Raw genomic sequence first — 27,765 nt, 5'->3', positions numbered from 1 at the left:
GTGCTAAAAACATCATTAACATAAATACTATAGATCTGCTTAAATTTTATAGCGTTACTCACGTGACTATCTGTCTGAAAATATTGAACATAATTTATAGACAATATAATCTATATAATTTATAGAAAAGAAAAACACAGTAAGAACTTACATTAGCATTATAAAGAAAATAAAGCAAATACAACTGCACTAAACTTTTTCTACACTTGAACACAAAACGATAAACTGATCACAAAATGGCCGCGTATATACAGACATCACACCCTGCGGCCTTTCTATATATTTATAAGCAGGTGCACTGATTTTTATATTTATTAAAACAGCTTTCTGTGATTTGTTATACCTTTTCTTAAATATTTGCTTGCACTGTATTGTTAAGTGACCGATGTACCCAGATTATATTAGCAATTTGTGCAGTGTAGGAAGTAGCAAAATAGACTTCAGGTGTGTCAGGTTTAAGTGTCTCTGGTTCTGTTTTACTGAATAACAGTGGAAACCTCTGCCCAGTATTTTTAATAAATTCTCCACTGAAACCAGTAACACTTAACGGTGTGCCCTGAATTAGCTTCGAGCTCTCTAGACAATATAATGGGTTGCAACAAGAAATGGTTTTAGTTGCCATGGTTATTTCAACTAATCCTTGTTTCCTCAGTGTTTTGACTTGCTTGGTCTCTTTGCGTAGGATTAGGATTTGGCAGCTGTTTCTACGTGTGATGGCAGATATTAGACTTCCAATCACCTCACCATCATGAAGCACATTTTCAAGGTATTATAAAGGTATGTGGGTTGGTCTTATTTTTGTTCTGTTTTTCAACAGTTTCTTTGAGCTCCACACCTATGTTTTACACACACACACACACACACACACACACACACACACTGAATAAAGAATGCAGTTTTAGATACAGGCAGAATATATCAAATGCAAATTTCTGTTCATGCACACCTTGAATGCATAACGACGGCAGGATTAAATACAATGTGCCTAGCAACCCTGCACTGTTATTATAAATGTTTTCACACGTATCACCCACTAGCCTCGCTGAGGAAACTGCACCAGGTCCACCAGGCAAAATGTGTGTAACACACAACTCTGATAAATACTGACTTTCGCGTCAAGTTAGACAAGCCTGCATCCTGGAATGCCAATAGAAGCTATACTTGTTTGTTGAGTGAGTATAAGGACCTCCACTTGTTACACTCCATATGGCGGGAGGCAGACAGTGTAAGATGGCGCATCAGGATAAATATTTGTCGTCTGTGTCTGTGCCCCAACGGTCAGGACGTCCGGTCCGTGTAGCGTCCAGTTCAACGGCCTCCAGGACAGCAGGTGAATTTCACACTGTTCTGTTGCGGTTTTAATAAATATTGGGCGTTTTGTCCACTTGAAAACGGGAGACCCAGGGTGTTGTTGCTTTTGTCTTGTCAACAGGAATGTCCCACCAGTCCATCTCCCCCCCAGGTACCGCCACACGCACACAGTGTCCGTCCGCAGATGCCAGTGGCGCGTTGCGAAGCAGCGGAGGTCCCGGGTGCGAACAGGACGGAGGAGGCTATACGCCGATTAGCATGCCACTGAAATCTGACCCGTTCTGTATCGTGATCGAGGCTCCCGCTCCATTGTCCACAAACACTGATGTGTACTGCCCAGCCTGCGAGGGGGGGGGTGGGGTGGGGTGGGGTGGCAGGGTGTGGAGGAGGTGGGGAGTAGGTGGGGCGACAAGGAAGAAGGTCGTTCAGACTACTCATTCAAACGTGCCACTGGAGCGAGGGTGTCCATTCTTATCCGAAAAGGGCCGGTGTAGGGGCTGCCCAGCACCGAGTCATCTGATTGTACTTATGAAGGCCTTGACTGAAGACCTTGATTAGTTACGTAGTTGAATCAGTTGTCGTAATACTGGGCTAAACCAAAAACCCCACACTGGCTCTCTTTGGATAAGACACATTAGACCCTGTACTGTACTAGAGCAACAATGTACGGCTCTGTTCTTAGAAAATTAAATGATAAAGCTGTATTGTTATGAAGGTGTCATGTGTGGCAGTCTACCCTAATGTTTAAGTATCTTGCCTTAACTATAAGGTCATGAGTTTGATTTCCAATGTAAACTTCCAGTTGGTGTGGCTGTGTGGTATGATGATTAGGGAACTGGGCTTATAAGTCAAAGGTTGTGCATTTGATTCCCTGCTGGGATGCTGAACAAGGTAATTAACCTTAAATTCAGTGAATATCCTGCTATATGAATAAATGGTACAGAATGAAAAATGTATTCTGTAAGTCGCTCTGGATAAGAGCATCTGCAAAAAGTTGAAATCTATTGTATTTCTGTCACACATTTTAAATGTGTCAATACTGTTTTTGTTTATACACAGACGGCGTCTTTTTAAAAAATAACCACGAGACCCTAGTGTTTTTTTAACATTAATATATTGCTAAAGTTTACTGCTATCTGCTGTTGTACTTGCCTGAAGTTCCAGAAGCCCATGGACCAATACTGTGAATATCTTGCTGTTGCTTTCCAAGCCAACAATGGTCTCTAAGGACCTGTAGGAGATGAGACACATGTCAGGCATTACACAACTCCTGGTCCTGAAAATATGAAGCTGTCGGTAGAGGTATGAAATATCTGAAAGAGAGGATTTTATCCGGCAGTAACTGAATCACAAGGAGCAACCAGGCACGCACACTGACCTTCAAGAAAACACACTGGGACAAATGTAAAATGCATTACCTATTTTTTAAATGTTGGTATATAAAGCATATTTAGGCCATAAATGAATTTAAAAAAAAATATATATATATAGAATGTATCAAAAATATAGGCCATGTACAGACTGTTCATAGAACATATCTTTGGGGATATGTACAGCATGTCTAGAATTCGTCATTATGGTGTATGCGTAATTTTGATTATTGCAGTAATTATTTTAATTTTGTCTGGTAATGACAGGGTTTGGAAGTGACTCTGACCGTATACTGGCCCCTCGTTTTGAGCGAGCGGATGGAGCACAGCACTTAATGTTTCACAATATAAAGAATCCGAGAGATGCCACTTGGACATTCAGCAGAACAAGCGCGAATCCGCAATAGCTGCGACCGCACACGGGCATGCATCCATGTGTGCAAGCATCCACACGCACCCTAACACAAACACACAACCTCATCTTTGGCTCATGACCAACCTTTCCACAAAATCTTGTGCAAATCCGTGAATCCATTCGGGAGTTATGCGCCTTTTTGTGATAGGCCATGCCCATTGCCACGCCCCCTCTTGGTCAATCGGCCTGAAAGTTTCTCAGCTGTACCTTTCGGTCATGACCAACGTCCATGCCAAATTACAGCCTCCTGGGGTGCAAATTGTGGCCGCTACGGGGTGGGACACTTTTTGTGGATCGACCGACCAACCGACCGACAGACAGCCAGAGCTATAGAGCTGCCGGTCGCAGCTACAAACCACTAAGTGTAATGCAGTGCCCTTTTCAGCATGGTGGGGCACTGTGTATATATTATGTGTGCGCTTAGGCTGTGTTACTCTGGCCAGTGTGAACAGCTATACATTTTGCATTAAATGGTTGGGCTTGCTGAGTTTATCCTGGTTAAGCTCCATGCTCATGGGTAATAATTGAGTATCTCCCCACCCCAAAGATCCTTAAGGTTTTAAGCCCAGTTCCTCAAGCACAATTGCACATGCTTGAGTTATCCTGACAAGTAGGGTACATAACGATGAATCGAGACTATTCATGACCTGATCTGAACTCCTAAAATGGTACCACAAAATGGCGTTCCCACTACCATTTTTTTTTTTTTTTTTTTTTGCTGCTGTTGTGTGGGCCAGACAGATTTAGATAAGGAAGCTCTGAATATTGATAAAACCCAGCTAGAGACAAACCGCTTGTTCCAAGAACAGTGGGGTGGGGGGTGGGGAAATGCTAAAATTAGTAGTGTTAGTTGAAATGTTTCCTTCTCTATCTTGAAAACATAATCAAACATTTCATACAAAACTGTATCGTTCCAACAGTCAATGCAAGTCATTTCTCGCGGCGTCTACTGTAAATATCAGCAAACGGCTGTACAAAATTGGCCCACGAGTCTGGAGGTCTGTTTAAATAAATGTATAAATCTCACCCCTGTTCTATTTATGAGTCCCCTTAGTTTAACTAATGAAACTAAACAAACTCGAGCAGTGGCAGCAAATCTTTTCTTACAGCAGCATTGGTGCCAGCAGCCGCCATGCATAATTTTTACCCTGCAAAAGAATTAACACTTGGTTAAATTTGTTACTCATAGCTAAGAATAAATTACATTGTGGTCAAGATCTGGGCAAGATTCCTTTCACTTCTAGGGTTACCGGGGCTCTTGACCCTGATTTATGCACTTGTCTTCACATTAAGTCACTCTGGATAAGAGCGCCTTTCAAATGTCAGTAATGTGATGTAAAATATTGACACAAATTTGACATGATGATGCATAATATCTTCCTCTTTCAATGCTGTGCTCCTTATCAATGCTGACTTGATGTGGCTGAAGTACTGAGGTCTAACGGTGCTGCAATGTCAGTATCAGATGCTCTTGGGGGAGGGTGCGGTTTGGAGCCAAAAACGGAGGCATGTGATTGGCCAGTACTGACGTGTATCGGTGGCACAGGGACTCGATGCAGATCAGCACCCGCACGTTGTCCCTCGCTCGCAGCTGGCTCTTGCTTTTCTTCACCTCGCTGTGGTCTGCAGTATGGACATGAGAGGAACAGGGGTCATCGGAAATACGTTTTAATATCAGGACCCAAATGAGACATTTAGCACCTTTTTCAGGGACCCATCAAACAAACCTACTAGCATAGCCTATAGTGGACTACAGACTCATTCTGGGACCCACCTCACACACTCCCACAACCCATTGTGGGTCCCGTTCCATAGTTTAAGAAACACTGCTTTACAAGGCACCGAGACCACGAGTGGACAGCCGAGTTTAGTGCACTAGATAGAGTGTACGGAGGAATCCGGCTCTCACCGATGTGGATGCTCGCTGTGAACTGGTAGATGGCGGTCACCAGCGCGGTAAAGCGGCCAGTGGACAGGTCCATCCCCGTCCCCCGGAGAAAAGCTCCTTTGGAAGGAGGCTGGAAAATAATGGAGAAAGGCTTGTGATTTATTATATAGGTTTATTATATAGGTCTATAAGGTTTAACCTTGACCGGGCATTCACTGTCGAGATCACGGCAAAAAAAATTCAAAATTACTTAAAAACGATTGTCACTCATGATAAAGGTCGGCGAAAAGGCAATATAAAACATGGGTAACAGGCTATATTTTATTCTTACAAGAGAACTATTCTTGCATTCTGAAATGTCCAAGTTTTCTTTAACAATTGTATTACCCAACAAAAAGTTGAGTGACATTTACTGCTAACTGTCTCTCTACAGTTTAAATAAAATAGTACATCAAAAGCTATGATGTGAAGTAGATAAACATTGTTTGTATCATGCTATTTAAGCAATTAAGTTAATTATGTGTAGAGAATGTGTCATTAAATGGCCTCCAACAACAACATGCCTAAGATGTGGTGCATGTGAATTGCATTTCTATGACTGTTTTTTGTTTTTTGCTCACTCTGAATCATTGAATGGTGATGTTGATGCCGAAGACATTTCCGCTTGCTAATTTTCTTTTTTCTAATTATGCCTTTAAACTGTCTTGGGAAAAATAAAAAATGTATATAAATATAAAAATATGGCTTTAAAATCTGAGGTCATGACCCCAGTGTCCCCTGTGGTAATTGTGCCGGTACCAAATATGTACCAAATTAAATTCAATGGTATCCATGTTTTGCACCTGACCTGTGAATGCTCATTATGTATTTCAATGTCATTGCATATCTAATCAGATATGTTCTATAATGTGGCTTCAGCATGTTTATTTTAATAACACTGAGAGCAATACAGTATGACTCTTGCAACTGAAGGATATTAGTTTGATGCTGCACTAGCTATAATTCACTATAGTTGCTTTTGAATTGCTGTGCTCTTCACAATACGAAAAAAATAGAATAATTAATTCTTTTTTTTTTATTTAAAAAAAAAAAAAGCTGAACTGCGTCAGACACTCGTTCAAATGGAGCGGCAGAGGAACTCGGCTTAGTCAAAAGCAGAGGATAACTGTCATTCAGAGCAATTCGGCTTAGGAACAGAGTGGCTCCGATCCACAAATTATTTTAAATGCTGGAAGGCACCAGCAAATGAGGGTAGCTAAACCCTCTCACCCCCTCCTCCATTGTCTGAGCGGCTTTTTTTTTTTGGCAGGAAATGGCCCCGGCAGCTACGGGACAAGTGCCCACCCTAAATGCGTAACGTTACCGTAACGTTGCCGTAATGTTGTGGCAATGTTTCCAAAGGAAAAAAAAAATGTAATATCATACTTTGGGTGTAGGCATCTCCGCAGCGGCAACAGAATGCGGTATGCAGACAATTACCACGCTAGCTGGTATTAACAGCTGAGCTGTTGTGCACAGACTCTGAGAATGCTGAAGATTTCCTCTGACAAGCTGGTGCATGACCCCCTTAATGGGGCAAAGTTTGTGTTTATTGCACTCCCACTCATAGAGTTAAAACTAGAAGATTAAAGTATCCAGATGAAACTGTTCAGAATATGTATCTTTTTTTTTTTACATTGGACCAACACACACATTCAGTTTCATTCCCCCAAAAATTATGCAAATAGAAGTCTAGCTAAACAAAAACGGGGGGGGGGGGGGGGGGGAATAACAAGTTTTGCTGTGATGTCAAATTTGAGATCATGACAATGAAAGTTAGTAAAAAATGCTTTTAAAAAAACTTTGTTTCCTGTATTTTATAGAGAAAAAACATGATCGATTGTGTTTACAATGTACTTCTATGAAGACCAATTGCATGTGCTTGGATTTACAAATCTTTCAGTTTAATATTGAGTGAATACTACTGGGCGGCAGTGTAGTATAATGGGGGTAAGGAACTGGCAAAGTCTAAAGTCTGGTCTTTTAACCTAAAGGTCACAGGTTCGATTCCCAGGTAGGACAACTGCTGTTGTGTACCCTTGAGCAAGGTACTTAACGTTCATTGCTTCAGTATATATCCAGCTGTATAAATGGATACAATGTAAAAGCTATGGAAAAATTGTGTAAGTCACTCTGGATAAAATAATTTGCTAAATGCCTGTAACGAAACGTACTGAACTGTGTCAGGGGATAATTCTGTTTTACCTATGAATAGACACTACATTTATGGCCAAAAGCATTCCCACATTTTAGAAGGCAGGGAAAATGTCAATCGTTACCTAATGGTACCGAGCGAGATGATCACCTCACCAAAGCATTTCCTTCCTTTCAAGCAGACACCGTCTCCATTCAGAACACAAGTAGCAATTCCTAAACTGACCTAGCGGTCAAACCCTCATTGTTCAAACTGACCGAGATTTGCGTTTGGGTTTGTTTTAAATCATCACTCAAAAAATGCCTCGACCTGAGAGAAAAGACTTGCTATTGTGATTAATCAGAATGTAATGGCATGTTTTTAAATGATCATTTATAAACAGTTTTTTAAAAATCAACTGTGTTTGGTAGATGGTGTCTGCTTGAGCATGCATCTTCAACGTGCCTGTGTAGGCTGAGCACAAAGTACAGACTACTACCCCCCCCCCCCCCAACACACAGCAGCATTGGCAGCACACACTGCACACAAATGCTAGTCTGTGTTCTTGTGTATTCATGGATTTTGCCATGAGTAATGGTCCTGAAAATGCCCCCGGGCCGTTCCAAACGGTGGGAGGGTAAAAAAAAAAAAAGTTTGGACAGAAATTGATTTAAAAACAAAAGCGCGAGCCCCATGAGGAAAGCTGCGTGCCTGATTAATAGTGTTGTCCAACTTATTTTGGGCTGCTGTTCAGAGGCACGCATTGAGCACCGTGTACAGTAGGCGCAGAGCCATGGAGTTGATCTGTTTCCCCCCACTGACCCCCCCACCCCCCCCTTTTTTTTTGGGGGGGGCTGAAGTAGTTGACAGTGAATAACTGAAACATATATCAACGTGTTTACTACCATGAGGGCGCACCCAATCACCCCCCCCCCCTTTGCCAACCTACTGTCTGATAGGTTTGAAGCTCCGCCAGGGTTTTCTTGTCCACGACAACGGGCCCCCTGAGTCTGCAGTGGAAGGCCTCCTCTATCCTCCTGTACGAGGTCATGCCCCCCAGGGTGATCAGGGCAGGGGGCAGTGCGCTGGGGCTGGTCCGCCGGTCCACCTCCGCCCGCCGCTCCGTCGCCTCTGGAGGGGAGGAAGACAGGCGGGACATGTCACCCAGTCGCTCGCTCAACCTCAAATTGGGCTAAAGTGCATGAACACAGGGATTGCCAGTGCATCATAGCTATGCCTTAGCATGGTTATTTTATAATATTTTCAAGGTAAAAATCCCACATAGTATGCCTTTAACTTTGGAACCAGGGGCTGCATGGTGACTTTTTATTTATTATGGTACATTTTTAGATTACCATATCACTTAAATTCTTTTTGAAATGTTACCATTTTCTCACGAATGGTCTATTCTTACTTCTGATCATGTCTTTGAATTCTTGGAGCAACGTCTCTTGGGTCACTTCTGCCCCGGGGAGTCCAGGCGGCCCCTGTGGCCCTGGGGGACCTGGAGGGCCAGGGGGCCCAGGCTGGGAAAGGGGTAAAAATATGGATCATCAGACATTGAGGGGGGGTTTTTTTTTGTTTTGTTTTTTCGCCCCAAAATTCAGTGTCAGTGTTCTAGAATTCGATGTTCTGAGACGCTGGTTTCAATTACCAGTAGTGATTGTTACATCAGCATTAGAATGTTCAGTTAAGAGGGGTTCTGCTAAGAACATTCTAATCACGTGTGTGATCTTACATCTTAAAGGGTTAACAAATGACTGTTGCCTTGATAAGTGCATACTTTCTGATAATGCAACAACATAACATGTGACTGAACGAACAGTTTTTAAGCTTGTTAAAAGGACTTCTCAGGCTGCGCTCAATCTCTAAAGTCTCGACTCATCGATCGGTTGAGCGGACTCACCAGGGGTCTCTTCCTCTTTCTGCACTTTGCAGGGAAGTTTCCCACCGGCCGCTTCACGAAGTCCATCCAGGATCCGAGAGGGTCCACGCGCTGGTTCTCTGCGAGCTGAGGGGATTGAACAGGAATCACAGTCTTAACTACTGCTTGTATTTCTTCCATAGACTGCGTTGTTGCCGTTCTCGTTGTTAGTGTTAATCAGTTTATCCTTCAGGGTCCAAGTTGAACTATACGGTTGTTCCCTGCACTTGGACCGGTACTTCTCTCTAGGGGTTTCGTCATACTTGTTCCTGGTTATGGTTATATACACTTTGTTGTACGTCGCTCTGGATAAGAGCGTCTGCCAAACGCCTGTAATGTAATGTAATGTAATGTAACAGGCATGTCAAGGTTAGGATTTAGGCCAGCAAGCTATGCACCTTTTACTATGAATTAATTTATTAAAAATCGCTTTTAGGTTTTACAGAATTTTAAAAACCTCTTCACCAAGGCTCAGGACTTCTGGAATCATTTTGTTTGCCCGTGTGAAGGCCCCCCGTGTGAAGGCCCCCTGTGTGAAGGCCCCCTGTGTCTGACGTGACACCTCCTCGCCAATTTCGCCTTCGCCTTGAAGCAATCTGTCACCGAATCCCTGAATTTAAACGGCACGCAGCCGAAGACGTAAGTCTAAATAAGAAAATAAAACGAGTTCAAACTGCCAGGGATTGCGTAGTAAAATAAACACACTTAATTTATTTGCTTGTAAGATGCAACTAATGACTGGAGGGTGTGATATTTACGTGTCATTTTCTGAAACCGGCCATTTTAGGCTTTATGTAAACTTCTTGCACGGGACATTCTAATCGCACATTTGATATTGCACCTTCAGGGTTAATGAAAATAAAATGTAAGCTCACTTTAGTTCTTCAGTATTTTTCCATCACAACAATTCTGAGAAGCGTTAATTGCAAGACACATCAGACACTTGATTTTTTTTTTTCTCCCACCGTGCATCAATACAAAATATTGTAACCACGTAATAAAATCCTATGAGTCATAATTTCTGCTTATGAACCATCACTGGAAAATGTTGCCTAAAGATACAATTAAATGGTGCCAGACATCAGAACAGGTTACAACTGTGTGCCCTCTCTCTCTCTCTCTCTCTCTCTCTCTCTCTCTCTCACTCCCTCACTCTCAATTTGTTCACAAAGAGCCAATAGGCTTTCTGAGCGGTGCCAATTGGCAAATGCAAGTCCCAGATTAAAATGAGTGCAATTGCATGTGCTCTTCAATACCTTGGTGATCTAGAATTCCTGATTTGACTGATGGAGGAGGAAAAAAATATGCCTTGTGGGGAACTTGCCAACACAGTGCGTTCCCAGAATCCTGAAGTGAGATTGCGGCTCATTAGGGTCTCAATAGGTTTCTCTGAATACGAGCATTTTTTTGGCCCTTGCACTTCTTCAGAGCTGGCTTTAGTGAGCTATTGTCAACAAACAAGAGACTTCTTCATTCCTGGTGCAGGGTCTACTGGTTTTTGTCGTCACCTTAATATCGGAAACCATTTCCGTCTCAAGAAACCAGGTGTGGTGAGTTAGCTGAAATAGACTTCTTTCAATTGTTGCCACTCAACAACAAAAATCAAAAGACCCTGTGATGCACAAGGACCTGGAATGAAGATCACTACAATAGACCTGAACCAAGTGCACTTACTAATTATAGTGTTCCAGAGCACATCAGAACAAGGTGTTTCACTCAGACGACCGTTCTAGCAGGTCAACCGTTACATATCCAGGTCCTCAGCCCATCCCGAAACATTGCGATTGGTTACACCCAAAACTATATGCAGAAAAATATAGTCTGACACTACAGATCTAAGGATGCAAAACGAGTCCCATCATAAATCAAGGAATTTGTCATGGCTTGCACCAGTTGCTTACTTAAGTAATAAGACCCTGCAGATGTCCCTCATCATTTGCGAATTGAAGAATTGTATATTTTTAGGATTGTAATGCACATAGACACACCCATCTATGGGTGCATATAAACTTTTGACTACAAGTAGTATGTCTGTGTCGTGATTGTATTGCACAAACCAAATTGGCAAAACCACAGCTTTTTAATTTCGGTCAACAGCATACGCAAGTGATGCGGCACGTATTCAAACATCAACAATGTTAATCATAGGCACTCCCTTGACATTACATCAACCAACTGCTGTTTTAGACTGACATCGAGACTGGGACAAGGCGCAGAGGTAAGCTTTCTGAAATGGAATTTGTTTAGATTTGTGAGCCAAGACACGGCTTGCTTATCTTGCAGAACTAACAGGCCCCTTTCTCTTTCTGGAGAGACATTCATCTGCAGCAGACAACAAACCATATTTCTATTTCCAGAAACATTTGTGCTGTTCATTCCAAAGTGGGTTTTTTTGTGTGCTTTGAGAGAATTTCACATCTAGCTACATCTCTTAACAAGTGTATAGTTTTGCTTTAGTGCCTTTTGCAACCGAAAAAAGATGGGCATATGCACATAGATAAAATACCACACGTACAAGTCCATATATTGTCAACAGCATACTAGCCTGCTCTGCAGTAGTTGCATACAGAGAGAAAACTGCCTGTGTCAGCATTGAGATGACTATCAGCTTCACCTGACTGCAAACCCATGCTGCACCATGCTACACTGCACTCTTCTTCCCAGCCACCTCCAAAGGGCAAATGGGGTTACCTACAATAGCTCAAGAAATGGCTCTAGATAAACTTGCTGTAACTGTGTTTCCAACAAGCTACACTACATTGGCCAAACATATGTGGATACCTGACATCTCATGTCTCATCCAAAATTATGGGCATAAATATGGAGTTGGTCCACCCTTTGCTGCCATAACAATTTCCAATCTTCTGGGAAGGCTGTATGCAAGAGGTTGGAGCATTGCTGCAGAGTTGCTTCTATTCAGCCAGAAGAGCATTAGTGAGGTCAGGCACTGATTTAAGCCCGGCTCTCAGTTGGCTTTCCAATCGATCCCAAAGGTGTTGGATGGGGTTGAGGTCAGGGCTCTCATTATGTCATGTTGGAGTATCTGGAGTATCCCTTAAACAAGATCTCTAAGTTTGTTCACAGAAGAAGGTGGAATTGGAAGATGCTAGAAGTATGCTCCGTCTGGCAGGGACTGTGGCAGAACGGTTTGCCAGACACCAAGTGCTTGTCTGAACTTCCCTAAATTGGAAGAAAAAAATTGTTTACTGAAACTCTGGTAACATGGACATTACTAATATTACTATAACCTTTAGTGGTCATAGTAATAGTAGTATTTGGTAGAATGACTTCAATGTGCAGGGCAGCACAACTTTTAATATCCTATAATTTATTTCATATCCCTGCAATTCCATAATAAATTAAGGCTCTACAGAAATAATTGGTGTACAATGGAGATCACTGTTTATCTGCGTCAATTCTGAAATCCAAGTAAGAGGGAAGAAATGTCACCACTGAAAATCCTTGAAAAACCTCAGTACTTCGCGTTCCACCAACTCACTGCAAAGCGCGGTGATTCTATTTTAAATATTTTATTTAGAAGCCATTTTTCGGAGGGCTCTGCGGTCGAGGAGCCCGTTCTAAATTTTGCCATTCTCAGAGGCGCAGGATTGGGGGGGGGGTGGGGGGGGGGAGATCGCTGGCAGCCCCGCGTAAGCGAGCTTGAATCTGCGCCACTCGGGAACAAGAACAACAAAAGCAGTACAAAGCCAGCCTGTAATCTGCAGAGCTTGATTTGTAATCCCTTTTCAGCTAAAAAAAAAAAAAAAAAACAAAACAAAAAAAAACACACGACGTGTCACCCCTTTTTCAAGACGACTGCTTCGTCGGTCTCTCGCAGATGCTGCTTGTATTTTTGCGTAGACTGCGTTGTTGCCATTCTCGTTCGTGCCGGTATTAATCAGTTTATCCTTCGGGGTCCAAGTTGAACTACGCGGTTGTTCCCTGCACTTGGACCGGTACTTCTCTCTAGGGTTTTCAACACACTTATTTCCTGGTTACGGTTATACACTTCGTCGTACGTCGCTCTGGATAAGAGCGTCTGCCCAAATGCCTGTAGTGTAATGTAAAGATTCGGCAGGGAGCCGCCCGCTGTCGTCGGCCTGCGCTTGCGAAACGACGTTCTCTCTCCGAAACTCCGCAGTCTTTCACTCAAGTCATGTCATGGTCCGGCGCAGGAGAGAAATCGCTCGCTTCAATACCAGTCGTAAACCTGTGCCGGGAAAATGGGCCTTGGTTCTCGTTATCTCCTCGCTGTTTGCACACACCGTTGTCATGAAATTATCAGAACTGTGGCCCCAGAGGGAGGGTCTTGTGCCTGTAATTAAGGTCTACGCTATCGCATTTGCTTCATGAGACACATACAAAATGGCAACTGTTGCATAACTACGATTTATTTATTTTTTTTTCCTTTCTTGAAGCAATGCAACCTTTTGAGACCCTTTTCTGTAAGACCACAAACATTTGTGTTACTGTATTGCTTAACCAAACCCCATGAGAACCTCTTCGTCTTCAGCTCCTCTCTCGTTTCTCAGTTTCTGGGCTGTTCTCTGAAAACCTGCAGTAGCTTACTCTCAGAACCTCAGTGGTTCCCAAGCCTGCTCCTGGAGATCTACCGTCCTGCAGGTTTTCAGTCCAACCCTAACAAAGCACTTCATTCAACATCTAGAGCAGGGCTGCCCAACCATGTTCCTGGAGATCTACCATCCCGTAGGTTTTTGTTTCAGCCAAACCAAGCACACCTCATTCAACAGCTAAGAGATCTCGTTGAGCTGCTAATCATTAGAATCAGGTGTGCCAAATTAGGGTTGAAGTGAGAACATGCAGATCCTCTAGATCTCCAGGAACAGGGTCAGGAACCAGTAGTAGCTCATGTTTCAGTTATCGTTTAATGTGTGTCTCTTTTTAACACTAATAATTAATTTTGATATTTTACAAACTAAAATTTTGATGAGAGAAAATACTGCACATACGGTTCCATGCACATACCATATCAATTACGTTCACATGGCTGGGTTACAAACACTTGGTAAAGTGCCCAATCAGGCACTTTCTCTCATTCTACCTGCTGCATGTGGAGGTGCCCCCAGGTGCCTGTTAATGCAGCCGTAAAGAGAGGCACGCAGAGCAGGGGGTGGGGGAACAGGTGTCAATCTGCAGGCCGACCGAAAATGAGCACCTGCGCTTGTATCAAAGCGACAGACGGACGGACGGACGGACAGACGGACGCCGAACGTAGAGCTTCTCCCCCTCAACACAAACGGGGGGGCACACGTGACCTCGGGTTTGAGTGACAGCACCGCCATTGCAGATCAAACGGTTTGCACCAGGACCCCGTCCTCAGTGAGCTATTACTGGAGCACCACATGGTCGTTTGTGATAATAGTATTATGAGTCACTTGCCTGCACATTTCATATATATATATATATATATATATACCAGTTTTCTATGAGTGGCTTGATTTTAATGTAATTCATATTATGTATATTCCCTCTGAGCTTATTCATTCACAATAAGCCTGAGATGGTAACAGTGGCATCTAAATTCGCTGCCATCCTCTGCACAATGTTCAGTTCAGGCCTCTGTGGAGCTCCTCCCGTATGGAACTCCGGTCATGTGATTGCCAAGAATTATATCCGATAAAATTATTGTGGATTTTCATGTATTTGCAACAACTTCTCGGTTTGGCTCCCCCAAGAGAGGCAAACCAAAATCCCTACATGTTACTTGGGATCATTTAAGGCTTTTTGCATTGCTGTATGGTGTAAGGAGCTCTCTCATGATTATGTCCAGGATGCAGTGTGTTATGAAGCCATTTTATTTTATGGTTTGAAGAGCTACTGGAAATACATGCTTGAAAATAGAAAATTGTACTATAACGCAATATATTATTCATCTCAACCACCATGATGTCTGCTGTTTTAATACATAATTCTTTGTGGTACTTAACTGTTATGGTGATGTAACACACTTTCATAATTCAGTTCATAATTAAGAATTAACAATGTACATCCTAAAATGTAATTATGACCAACAATAATGACACTGGAACTTAACTTTAAAAATGAAACCTTGAAAATGAATTTTAAAAATGAACAGAAATCGCAGGCGCTGAGGGCGGCGGAGGTAGGTTTGTATCCTGGAAGCGATTCGCGCATTTATTAAAATTAATTTTAAGGTTGATTAGCTGCGTTTTTGTGTGTGTCCTCACTGTGCTGCGTAGGAAAATTACTGGCAGACTAACTGAAGCTGCGTAACGCGGGGAAACGGTTCTCCAGGGGCGGCAACCAAAGCAAAACACAAACATAACTGTCAAAACCTGTTCTGGAGGGTAGCAATTTAGGCTTAATTTGTATTCCGTTCCCCCGTGCCTTGGAGACCCCACTAACTCAGTGGTCCCTGTCGGTGGTTATTTTTGAATTTATAACCGCCTGGGTGGTACTTTTCCACATAATGCAAGACTGACTAAAAGTCGCCTGCACAGAAGATAGGTTTCATCTGGATATAAAAACGAAGCAAGCTAGCTTGGTTGGTGCATCATTAGACATTGCTAGGATATCTCTACTTGCATTATTTCAGCATTAGTGCCTTAATAGTTCTTGTACAAGCACGCGCTGAGGAATGTTGATGTCTACACATGCTACTGTAGTCCCAATAAACACAAGGTTTTATCTCTAAAATAAAACCGCCTCGAGAGAAAGAGGGGAGAGGTAGAGAAATGGAGAGAGAGGGAGCGGGAGCGACTTTTCACAAATCTTACAGCAAGCCGAATTTCAAGCTTAGCTGCTCGGTGTTTTGCCATGTTTCACCTCAGAACGCCAGGGCATCCAGGCAATCGATCAGCAATCCCTTGTGGCAGTCACTCTGAAGTGCAGGGGGGGGGGGGGGGGGGTAGACGGGCAGGCGGGCTAATGGGCAGGGGGGTGGGGGATGTTTCTGCAGACGTCGCCAGGCGCTTGCTGTGCTCGCAGCCAGCGAGTACTCAGAAGGGATTACTCTGGAGACAGGGCGATGATCTATCCCCTCCTGGCTGTTTACAGCGGGGGCACAGCCCCCCGCCCCCCCCCCCCCACTGGTGCAGCCTTCTAAGCTTGGGTGAACGAGTCTAACACAGGGCCCTCGGGAGAGGCAGGGCCAGCCCTGGCAGCCCCCATACGGGCAGGGGGGCCTCCAGTGCTCTGTCCTGATATGTCGAACCACCACACCATTCCCGGTATATGGCCACTGCCTCCTGACATGCCGTACCTCCACACCCCCCCCCCCCCCAGATGTGCTCCACTGAACCCCCAATCCATGCAGTGGAGATCACCAAAGTCTTTCCCTGTACATTTTTATATGACCTTGTCGAACTCAAATTCCCAATCCCAATTCACAGCGTTTCGCCCCTAGTTTTACTGTCGCAACAGAATCTGCCAGAAAAACTTTTTCCTTGTCAATTATCGACAGTCTCACGCTGCGCACAAGTTATGGAGAGAGGTACTGTTTCAATTTCACATTTAATGATAAAACATCTGCTCGGTCATGTGGAAAATATGTTAATAAACGAGCGGACTTTTAAATAATGAGGGAATGTTTGTGCTTTCATGTTTGGAACACAACAGAGCGCAGACTGATTTCGGACTCAAATGTCTCTACAAATTCCCACTGAGCAAATGCTGGAGTCTAGACGTCTAGAGGGGTGGAAATCGAGCTTGAGACATTCTGACATAAATGGACTAGGTTGACCCCAATATAGATCAGATTTTACCCAGATATAGCCTGGCCACACGCCCTAGTCGGCTAGAAATCTTTCACTTTTAAACCAAATGTAGCCAGGTTTTGAAGTAAACACCTAGATGGCGTTTCACTGATTTTTTTTTTTTTTCACAACAAAAATGCTTACTGGGATATGATGCTTTGTCCCATTTGCTTAAATGCATCCAAAGTTCACTAAATAATTATTCCTTCTAACTTTCTCCAGAAAGGTATGCCAAATTGCTGACCCACCTCCATCACCTCACCATCCTCCACAGGGACACACTAACACATCAGTGTATATTACCTAACTCTGAATATGGCCTACTCATTTCAATTTTAGCCAAATAAATGTAAAAATAAACAAAATTAAATAAAATGAAGGAACTGTTTACTGGGGTCCCATGTCCAGTTATGCTCAAGTCCCTGTTTGACGGTTGGGCATGTAACCGAAAGGTTGTTTGTTTAAATCCCAAGCAAGCATTTCTGCTCCGAGCAAGACATTTTAACCCAAATTGCTTAAAACATGCAGCTTTACAAATGGCAAGCAGGCACAATAAGCTCTACAAATCAAGTTGTCTGCCAAATAACGTTAACATACAGTAACATTAGCATGATAATTTAGGTAAGGCCATCGGGTCACTCAGTTCAGCAATAAAAATCTAAGTTTGCGTGATCAAATCTTCGACCTTTAAACTTTAAACTTTGCCGTGGTGCCGTTTTAGTTCCACAGCGAGCTGGCGAATGCGATGCTCGTGTTTTCGATTCACGCACGCATTTAAAAGCGCATTCTTTGCTAGTAACAGCATGCGAGTGAGTCATAAAACACAAAATCTCCTGGGGATCACACTGCCTCCTCGCCATAAAAAAAGCTGCTCCACTTACACACAACCTTGGGGTCTCCTTATGTGCTTTATTTGGTGTCTGTGGCAAAGGGCACAAAAGTTTAGTAGGAATCAACATGTATTGTAACCCATTCATACTTTTACTTATACTGTTCATATTAGTCATAAAATGACTTTGCTCTTCACACACACGCACACATCCTGTTCTGTTGGATATCTCTGGCAGTTTAAAATTGTTTTTTAATTTCTTGATTTACTCTAACCCCTAACCCTAACCAACCCCCCCCCCACAAATTAGTAATAGATCCTTTCATCTATTACTAATTTAAAGTCTTAAAACAAATTTCTATGCTGAGCACAAAAATTGTACAAAAAATGTACACTATGACCTTTTCTTCATTGTGAGGTCATCGTTGTGATGTATGCTTCCCTTGAATTTTCTCCTCTGTGACGTGTGTGTGCGTGTGTGCGTGCGTGTGTATACAAGGTCAACACTGAACAATAGCGAGCTCTTCCAATCAACAGCCATAATCTGTAAGCTATCATTAAGCCTGGATTCCACTCAAGCCTCCAAATAGACAAGTGACTTTTTCCATCAACACAACAGATTGTTGAGCTGGGAGAGGTAGTCTTTGGATTGTTAATTTATGAAGGCAGGCACACACACACCAGCAAATATATCTGTCAACAAGGGAAATTGTTGGACGAGGAGGTAGATCTTAGGTTATTAACTTACATCTGCTCTAGTTATAAAAAAAAAAAAAAAAAATTTCTTGCACATTTGTTAATTTTTTTCCCCAGAAATCAATCCAATTTAGCTTTAGGGGAAATCAAACATAACATACTTTGAGCAAGTGAAGAAATGACTGATGTGTGGTCACATTATTTTTTTCTTTGAATACACCTTGTGTAACTCCTGGCTCTCAATGAATAAAATGGTATCTATGAATCATTTTGGAGTATGTTAAATACGTGAAATTTGTCAGCTGAATGTCATGTGAAATAACTGAAGTTTTTGTCAAAGGTGTTAGGTTGATATACTGCGTACAGTGCATTCCCTGCAGTGTGTTGGTAACATGTATAAATATAAAGTGATTTAGTTAATATTTGAAGAGGCATGATTGATGAATGAAGGATGATTTTTTTAAATAACAATGTTTTTGGAGACATGGTGCCTTCCAAAAATGTGGTAATGGTAGAGCGAAATTTGTTATTCTTGGTATATTCTTAAGGTACAAGGAAGTACATAATCAGCTTTTACTTCATGGTATTTACGTGCATGTATGTTTTACCATTTTACAGGAATGGCTGTATTTGTGCTTATTCCCCCCCCACCCCCACCCATTTTTTCAGCTCGGCAAAATAAAGTTAACCGATGACCTTAAAAGTAAATCAAAGCAATAAAGTCAAATATTTGGTTGTAAAGTCTGCATCAAGTCTGTGATACACTGACATCACCAAACATTTGGCATCTTCTTTGCAAAAGGCTTTCACTGGAATGGTAGAATGCGTAAAGTAATACACAGGCATCACACAAAGATACCGAAGTTACAGAAGTTTTAGGCCTTGATATGAATTTTAAATCCGAACATAACCAGCACATGATAAACCTCACCCCAAATTAAAGGGACTTTCATAAAATCTGGCAGAAATCACAAGTTGTTAAAATAAAACTCATCCCAAAAAATGACCTTTTTTGTCTCATGTGCATAAACATTTATTTCATATTTTTACCATGATGAAGTGCTTGGCAATAAGACAAGGAGCCTAGAGAGCACTGAAATGTTGAAAACAATTATTCTCCAAGACTCAGACCAAATATTTAATAAAAATGTTTAATGTGCAGTTGTATTAAACTAATCACTTCTTAAAAGGCTAATCTCTTTAATAAAAATCACTATTTCCACAAGATACTGAGGTAGTAAAGGTAGAATTTAAAGGATCAGGTTACTTAAACTTAAATTACTCAATGTTTTTAATTAACTCTTCAACCAACCCACTGAACTGTGTAGTAAGTATACATTAAAAAAAAAAAAGAATTAAGTTACATCTCCCTACACACTATTCAAAATTGTTTTTGCAACAATTTTTTTTTACAGTATTTGAATTGAATTCCAGCTCCTGTCTCCTGAACCAATGGGGTCTGTCCTCGTCTGCTAACTGACAGCAGTGCACACACCCCCTTTGTGGAGAGGCCACTGTCGCCCACACAAAACATTGGCGGGTGGAGCTGTCACTGAGGAGAGAATGTGGCTCTGACTGAACAGCCACCACATCCAAAAAACCAAAATGAACCCCCCAACCCCCGCCCCCCACCTGTGTCAAAAAGCCGTCCACAGCCCGCGCCCTCTCCTCTCCCCTCTCCCGCCCAATTCCTCTCGCTTTCGGCACGCCCCCCCCACCCCGGCCCCGTGAAGCCCGTGTCTGTACAGTAAACACTGGAACCTGTTGAGGCGATGGGCTGTTTTCTTTGGGCCACAGTAGCAAAAAGGGGGGGGGGGGTTGGGAGGGAGGAGGAAGATGGGGGGGAGGGTGTGGAGGCGGGAAGACTGCACAAGCCGAATCTGGGGATTGGGGGGCGGGGGGGGGGGGGGGGGCGGGGGGGGGGGGGGGGGGGTGGGGGGGTGTTGCTACATACGGGCTGCACGCTTAGCCATTAATCATCATTCATTGCTGGGGATGGGCAGGAGAAAATGCCAGCACACCCCCCGCCCCACCCCCGCCCCCTGCCTCCGGGGGGCTATACTTAGCCATTACTCACAGCAGCAAGTGCAATGCTGGTCTAGACAAGGGGTCCTCAGTCTTATCCAGAAAGGGCCGGCATTGGACACAGGCTTTTGTTCCAACCAAGCGGTAACACACCTGATTCTACTGATCGAGGTCCTGAGCAAAAACTCCTTGTGGTTAAGTAGCAGAATCAGGTGTGCAACTGGTTGAAACAAAAGCCTGCACCTACGCCGGTCCTTTCTGGATAAGGTTGAAGGTCCAGACCCCTGGTCCAGACCTTTGAGCTCTGGCCTTGTGGAGATGGTCAGTCCTCCAGGTATTTGGTGGAGGAATCAAGAGAACAGACCACTCATACCAGACTGTCAGGCAGAAACAGTCGCTTGCTCATGACCATAGTTCCACTTCCTGTTGTAAGTTTACACTTCTTATGCCACACGGGGGGAAACTGGGAAACCTGTGGCCAAAAATGCATCCCCTGCGTGGGAAGCAGGTTCCACTGGGGATAAAATGGGCTTCTGTTCCATTCCAGCCCAGGTCTCCATTTCGATTTAACCTTTACTTTACCAGGTTAGTCCCATTCATATTAAAATCTCTTTTACAAGAGAGACCTGGCAACACAATGCAATCTAAAAACCAGACAAAAAGAACAAGGAAAAGCAAAATGAGCAAAAATACAATCTGGTGTAAAACAATGGAATTACAGCTAAAAACATTTGCAATGTCCTATTGAACCTGATTCCGACCTCTTTACAATAGCCTTCAATTCCCTGCGTGACCGAACCCTGAGGTTTTAGATCTTTTTAAAGGCTATTCCAGGCAGACTGTGCATAATGGCCTTCTTGCCAAACTCCTAAAGTGAGAACTTTAGAAACAGCCATAGGAAGAGACATTTTAGATGACACATGTTAGTGCCACACATCAGCATAAATAGATTTATAAATAAAAGCACACCAGTGACTAAACCTTCGTATGGACAGAGCAGGCAAATTAAGTACAGAATAAAAAGTGTAATGAAACTCAAAGCCCCATGATGCACAGCATCCAACATGAAGGCTGAGTTGAGGCATTCATCACACAGTTACAGCCATTGATGTACATAGGTTATAAGCCAGCTACCTGCTGAGGGGCGAATGGCCTCTGAACGTAATAAAGGTAAATAATGGTTATCTTTGGCTCTCAGCTTTCATTCCTCTTCCAGCACTTCTTTGAAACATGAACTGAATTTTTACTTTGCCCCCTACCCTTTCCCACATGCTGCACTTGTCTGTATGTCAAGGAGTGAAATATTTCTCAAATCTTTCTGCAATACACCAATCCAGAAAGGGCACTGATACTGGTATACTTGATAAAAGCATTGCAGAAAGTGACTGTTTGGCATCCAAAAAAATGCCATCTTTTTTGTTTTCTATGGCTATTTGCATTTCCTCTGATGACTACATAATTAAATTCCCAAGAACTGAATTGATAAAGAAAAAGTCCAGGTTACATGTTTGTTTTCATGTCCTTATGACCCTGAGGCTGGACGTGCAGGCAGGTGGTGATGGCAATAAGAGTGACAGCGCATGGATCAGCTCCCAGGCCGTTACTGTGCGATTACTTTGAGCCAGACAAGAATGAACAGAGGAGGTGATGAGAAGACTCTTCCCAAAATGTTCAATCTCGGCCCCCTTTCTGGCTGCCTACACTGGCTACTTTCAAACTGGCCCGCTTTCAAACTGGCCCACTGCTCCTCCACAGGCAGTGGTGCCTGCAGTATTCTCTCCTGAGGCATGCCGATGCGATTGGATGTTGTGACATCGTTTGTAATACAGGCTGCAATTAAATGAAGATGCCTGGGTTGCTTTTGTTCAAATTCGTTTTTGTGTGTTTCCAGTCTGAAACTTGTGTTTGTTATTTAACAAAAAGAAAAATCTCTAGATTGCTGGATTGCTGTGTAACTTGGGAGAAAATCCTGCGTGCTCCACTGACCACTGGGACGGAATCGATGAGCTAGGAACCACATTTTCATCTTAAAACTGCCCCTACCATGCTAATGTTCCCAAGAATAACATCAAGGCAGCCTACTGTATCAGAGTCCGAAGGACACATTATTCCCTGTGTGCCCACACACACACACACACACACACACACACACACACCACAAGTGGGAGGTGAGGGGTCTCTAGGGGAAACAATCTGACAGGAGCTTCAACTGACAGATGAGGTCAGTGCAACAGAGTACATTTTTAAATTTAAAGAAAAGAACGTTGAAATTCAAATAAATTTCAAACGGACGTCAGATTAACAGCGTGCGCAGTCAGTGGCCAGCGACCGAGAACGCTGTGCCTACACACAGTTTATAAAGAGGGTTTCTGTTCCCTGCACTACCACAGAGCTCACAGAAAGCAACAGGGTGAGACTTGGAAAGGGCTTGGCATTAGGGGGCGGCAGGGACGTAAGAGACATCCGAGAATGCCAGCACAATGGGTGGGCTGGCAGGACAAACAAATGGCCTGGTGGAAAAATCCCAAAAAAGACTGTATTAGAGCGGGAAAAAAATTCCTTATTAAAGTGGGAGAGAAACAAACAGGAGCTGGCTGGAATTCTAAACTTTACTGAAGAGACGTTTCAAGGTTGACGTACGACTGTTCATTTCATTGAATTTAAAAAAAAAAGAGAGAAAAAAAGATTGCTGTCAAAATAACCCAAGCACTTGATGCAGCGCTGTTATTTATTTATTTTTTTTGCAGCAGATTGAAATGTGTATAAAGAAAACAGATGATCATATGTAAGTGGAATATAAACACAGTAGTTAAGGGGGAAAATTATCAAAATATATTTAGAAAAACTAACCGAACACATGGCAAAGATCCTAGAAATCCATGTACTTCAATATAACTGAAGTAGTATAACTGAATATAACTATAGTCTGATAGGCAGAACAGAACATGACGCATCTCCATAGCAACAGCCTTCTTCAGGTACTTAGTCTGATAAAGTGCATTCCCTATTAACATTAATTAGAATAATAGAATAAGAACAGACACACTTATGTAGTAGCACCTCTAAGCCCCATTGAAAAACCATCCAGAATAAGTACATCTTTTACTAAAATCACTGGTCCCATAATGGCTTCTTATTGCTTGTATGTGATGTAGGTATTCTTCTGCACTTCTGGGGAAAAACTCTTCTCCAAATCAGAAAATTCAAAGATCTCCCTCATGCCACCCAAGGTTCATCAATAGAATTAATGATGACTGGTCTGTAACAAATTTAGACCGGTGTCATGACCAATGAAAATGTTTCAAAATGTAGATCTATGGGAGCAGAGCAGGCTCTTAGTCTGGGTCCTAAAGGGACACTGCTCGGTTACCCATAGATCTACAATTTCCTAGGGGTACTGACAGAGATTATGCCCCCCCAAGTGTTGACCTTGGTTCAGTTTCAACTATTTTTTTGCGTAGTGGTCCAGGGTTAGGAAGAAGGGCTGGGTAAGCTGATCCTGGATAAGCAATTAAGCGGCAAAAAAAAAAAAGTCTCTGCACTTCCTTTAACACGTGAACCGCTCTGCGCGGTCGAGGTGACTGACTGATTGAGCGACCGCTGGAGAGAGCGCATTCCTCACATTCCTGCGGCGGTGTTCGGTGAAACGGCGGCCACGCTTCGCCCCCATTCTCACCCCTTTGGGTTGACCCAACGGGGCGCCGGCGTCCCAGAGAGCACGCCGTCCCAACGTCGTTTTTTACGCTCCGATGGTCGCAAAGAGCTTCATCGCGATGACGAACACTGGAGATATTTATCGGCGAGCAGGGGCGCCACCAGGGATTTTTTGGAGGGGGGGCCCTTGAAAAGATGTCACATTGGGGCCCGCCATCCCAGAAAATCCTAGGTTCTAATATATTTGAGAGACCCTGTCACTCAGCACCCCCCCCCCCCCCCGCTCCCCAACAGCATCCCTGTCAGTGAGTAAAAACTGAAAAATATTTCCTTGACCTCTTTCAGTAAGGTGGTCCATCTAACACTGGAAAATGGTGGGACGTCAAAAGCTCGGATATGACAAATTAGCACATAAGAGATGCTTCTTCCAAAAGCAAATAAGAAAACATTTAAGTGTAACAATTGCTATTAACCTGTTTAAAAAATGCATTGCTGCATTAAATGTCCCAGAAGAGTACTGAAAATGCCTCAACCAGACATAGACTATTATTATTATTATTTTTTATTATTCCCAGATTACAAAAATGACAGCGAGTATTCATTCTGTATTTCACACAGTCAACACTTGCGAACTATTGCAAAAAAATGCTGCTGAAGAAAAACATTTTTTCACTACAGTGATAATTAAATTTTCCAATATTCATTTGTGAAGAAGAAAAAATGCTGACATTTAACTTAGACTCAACATGGAATATTCACATGGTGTTTCAGCAACAAATGTTGGTTTGTACACAAATTGGAAAATTCAAATGCGTTTTCGTATTTTAAAATCAGAAAAAAAGCACCATGCACAGGTTTTCTGTATGATTGCTTTCTCATAAGAATTAATGATTTATTTTCAAGAGTTCTCTAAAATCTTCATGATGTGTCCACATGGGCTAAAAGAAATCTCATTGGATATTGGACATCAGAAAGATACATTTTTGGGAGTCAGTTTGGAAGCTAACTGTAAGGAGTCAAACTAGCCTTTGCATTCTTGCACATCCCTGGTTGACTTCAGGTGACGGGATCTGACAAAACAACCACACCTTGCGGTGCGTTCATCCAGAAGGTAGGGGTGATGAGAACACGACTGACACCCACATACTGTTTGATTTAGCTGTGGAGTCGAACCAGAAGCAGCAGCTCAAATAAGAGAATATATCGGCTCACAAGCTTCTGTCGGACGGACACAAACGATAAAAGCCTGTTAAAGTGCTGCTTTTAGGATACTTGGCGCTCAGTGTTTTAAAATGTGCCCTTCAGTTAAACAGAATCTGTGCCCAGCAAAAAATGTTCTGGGACCCTGACCAAAAAAATCATCCGGCAAATTTAGCTATGCGTCTTACCCCTGCCACTGTTTGGAGAGAACTGTCAGTAGCAGCAGCAGCAGCAGAAGCCAGTGTACACACCCAGCCACCCTCCGCTAGCCCTGGGCTCCTGCCCATTCTTTAGGGAAGAGCCGAGAGCCCAGGAATGCTGATCACACCACCCTACGGTCTGACACCTACTACCTTGCAGCTCCTGGGCAAAAGGAGCAGGTCCACATTGCTACGGAGAGCAGGGATGGGGTTGGGGATGGGGATGGAGGCTCACGGACCTACCTTGGTGCCTCCGTCCAGCTCCTCGCTGTTGGACAGGAGGGTGCCGTTGTACGCCTCGGTGTGCTGGGGGGTCGTCTCCTTCTGCCGCCTCCTCTCCTTCTTGGCCTGCACCTCCTGCGAGAGGAGGCACTGCACCCACAGGGCGGCGGCGGCCACGGCCAGCGCCCAGCACCTCATCTCGCGACCGTCGGAGGGGAGGACCGTCAGCCGGTGCTCCTCAACGGGAGATGCCCTATCCTGCCCAGCCGGTTCAGACAACGCCGGAAACGTCGAGAGCGAAAGCGTCCCGCGGATATCCCTGGAGTCGATTAGTGATTTGTGGATGCGTTGGATCTTGACAAAGATGAGAGGCTATGTTCTTCAGTGCCCTCAGGCTTCTTCTTCTCTCTCTCTCTCTCTCTCGTGCTCTTGCTCTTGCTCTCTCCCTCTCTTGCTGTTTCTATGGCTTCCCTGGCAACTTCCAAACTAGCGGTCCAGCAAAGCAGAGGATTCACTCAGCTATGAAATGCATCAAGGCTGAATAGTCCCGTGGAGTGACAGATTGCCGCAGATCTGGCTGAAACACACCCATTAGTGAGATTTTTCACACTTCCCACTCTGTGGGGGGGTGGGGAGGAGTTAGCAGAGCTGGAGGGGAGGAGGGGGGGGGTGGTGGGAATGGAGGGATCTCTCTCTTTCTTTCTATCTCTCTCCCTCCCTCCAAGTCTTCATATCTGGAAGGTGTTGGTTCAGTATCAGGTCCAGCAGATGTGCATGCAGATGAGGTTCAAAGGTTGAGAAGAGGGATGCCCTGTCAGTCCTTACAGGTGTTCTCCTAAAAAAAAAAAAAAAAGTCCAAGATGCAGTTCCAGTGTTCTGAGTCACTGGCCTTCTCTCTCCCCTGTCCTGTCCTGGAAGAGGTCCCCCCTCAGCGACTCCGAGCAGCTCCAAACAGCCTCCAGTCTGTCTCAGTCATACCTCACGTTTAACGCTGCAGATCCACCCAGGCAATCCAACCCCTGGAGATGTGAACAAAACACAAGTGCTCCCCCCTCTGTGTCTCTGTTTCTGTGAGTCTGTGAGCAGTCTGAGTGCCTCTGTGGTGTGTGTGGTACCTCCTCGTTTGTTTATCTCTTTCTCTCTCTCTCTCTCTCTCTCTCTCTCTCTCTCTACTCAAGTGTTTTCAGTCAGTTGCTGCATTCTGTCTCTCCCTCTCTCTCTCTCTCTTTCTCTGCCTCTAATTTTCTCATCGGCGAATTGGCAAGGACCCTGTTCTGCTTAGGCTCACAGCTAAAATATACACCTCCTAAGACACTAAAGGAGGGATTCCTGGAGAGAACGAGTGTGTGTGTCTGTGCATAACTGTGTAGGTGTGTACAAATATGTGTTTTCACAGTTCTGTTTGTTTTGCTTTATTTAATATAGATATGGGTTTGTATCCAAACATTGCCGAGGAGCTTGAATACCTGTGGAGGGGAAAAAGACCCCCAGGCAGCCGCTTGTGTAATCTCCTGTTTGACAAATTGCCAAGGAAGGAATTCAGAAATCCTTTTTGCGCGATGCAGAGCGGAGAGAAGAATCTGTCGTGATGTTTTTTAGGTGTTGAAATTCGATCTGCTGTTACCGAGCGTCGCCTGCGAGGATCACCAGACGGGGGGGGGGGGGGGGGACGCCGCTTCACTCTTCAAGTCCAGAGGGGGGAAAAAAAAAACGAACGGGTGCAAAAGCAAACACATGAATCTCCCGGGTTTCGTGTTCAAGACTTCAAAAAGCTCTCGCTCGCTGGCTCGTGAGTCATGTTCTGTGGAGTTCGGGGTGACTGACTCCAGCGCATGGCCGCATACACGCTGTCTAAGAAACACAATGCAGGGAGTGAAACGAGATGTTGCTCAACACCCAGGATGGATCGTCTTTTTGAGTGATGTACGGCCGTCATACCCCGCCTTCGCGCCATAAAAGTGCTATCGTCGCTGCATATCCCACACTTGACACTGCTGTTTTTTTTTTCCCTTTTAAGAAATGCAATAATATTGGATGGTTTGGTGAAAAAGTTCCAGGGAAAGAACTCGGTGACATAAGCCAACTGCATTTGAATCCTCCTTGCAATTGCATGGACAATTAA

At 43.7% G+C, this 27,765-nt stretch overlaps 1 protein-coding gene across 1 annotated transcript; it reads right to left on the bottom strand.

Moving 5' to 3' along the window:
• Positions 1–26,777, bottom strand: LOC118210785 (adipolin-like). Its single transcript, XM_035387214.1, has 8 exons — positions 25,665–26,777; positions 9,064–9,168; positions 8,572–8,683; positions 8,107–8,288; positions 5,006–5,114; positions 4,626–4,719; positions 2,464–2,542; positions 1–1,652 (listed from the first exon to the last, which is right to left on the bottom strand). The coding sequence occupies exons 1-8, from the start codon at positions 25,839–25,841 to the stop codon at positions 1,554–1,556; spliced, it is 957 nt and encodes a 318-aa protein (XP_035243105.1). The 5' UTR covers positions 25,842–26,777; the 3' UTR covers positions 1–1,553.
• Positions 26,778–27,765: the final 988 nt, after the last annotated feature.

This window comes from Anguilla anguilla, chromosome 13 (genome assembly GCF_013347855.1).
Source record: "Anguilla anguilla isolate fAngAng1 chromosome 13, fAngAng1.pri, whole genome shotgun sequence".
In the NCBI taxonomy this organism is placed as follows: Eukaryota; Metazoa; Chordata; class Actinopteri; order Anguilliformes; family Anguillidae; genus Anguilla; species Anguilla anguilla.
The sequence above is the reverse complement of the archived record's forward strand: the minus strand, read 5'-3'. Positions and strand labels throughout refer to the sequence as shown.

Bases quoted from the DNA above. Each gene is read 5' to 3' on its own strand.
- LOC118210785 (XM_035387214.1), bottom strand. From the start codon at position 25,841: ATGAGGTGCTGGGCGCTGGCCGTGGCCGCCGCCGCCCTGTGGGTGCAG. The intron at 5,115-8,106 runs GTAGGTTGGCAA...ATTATTTTCCAG, and splicing joins AGCTTCAAACCTATCAGACA to CCTCCTTCCAAAGGAGCTTT. The intron at 1,653-2,463 runs GCAAGTACAACA...CCCCCCTCGCAG, and splicing joins ATGGGCTTCTGGAACTTCAG to GCTGGGCAGTACACATCAGT.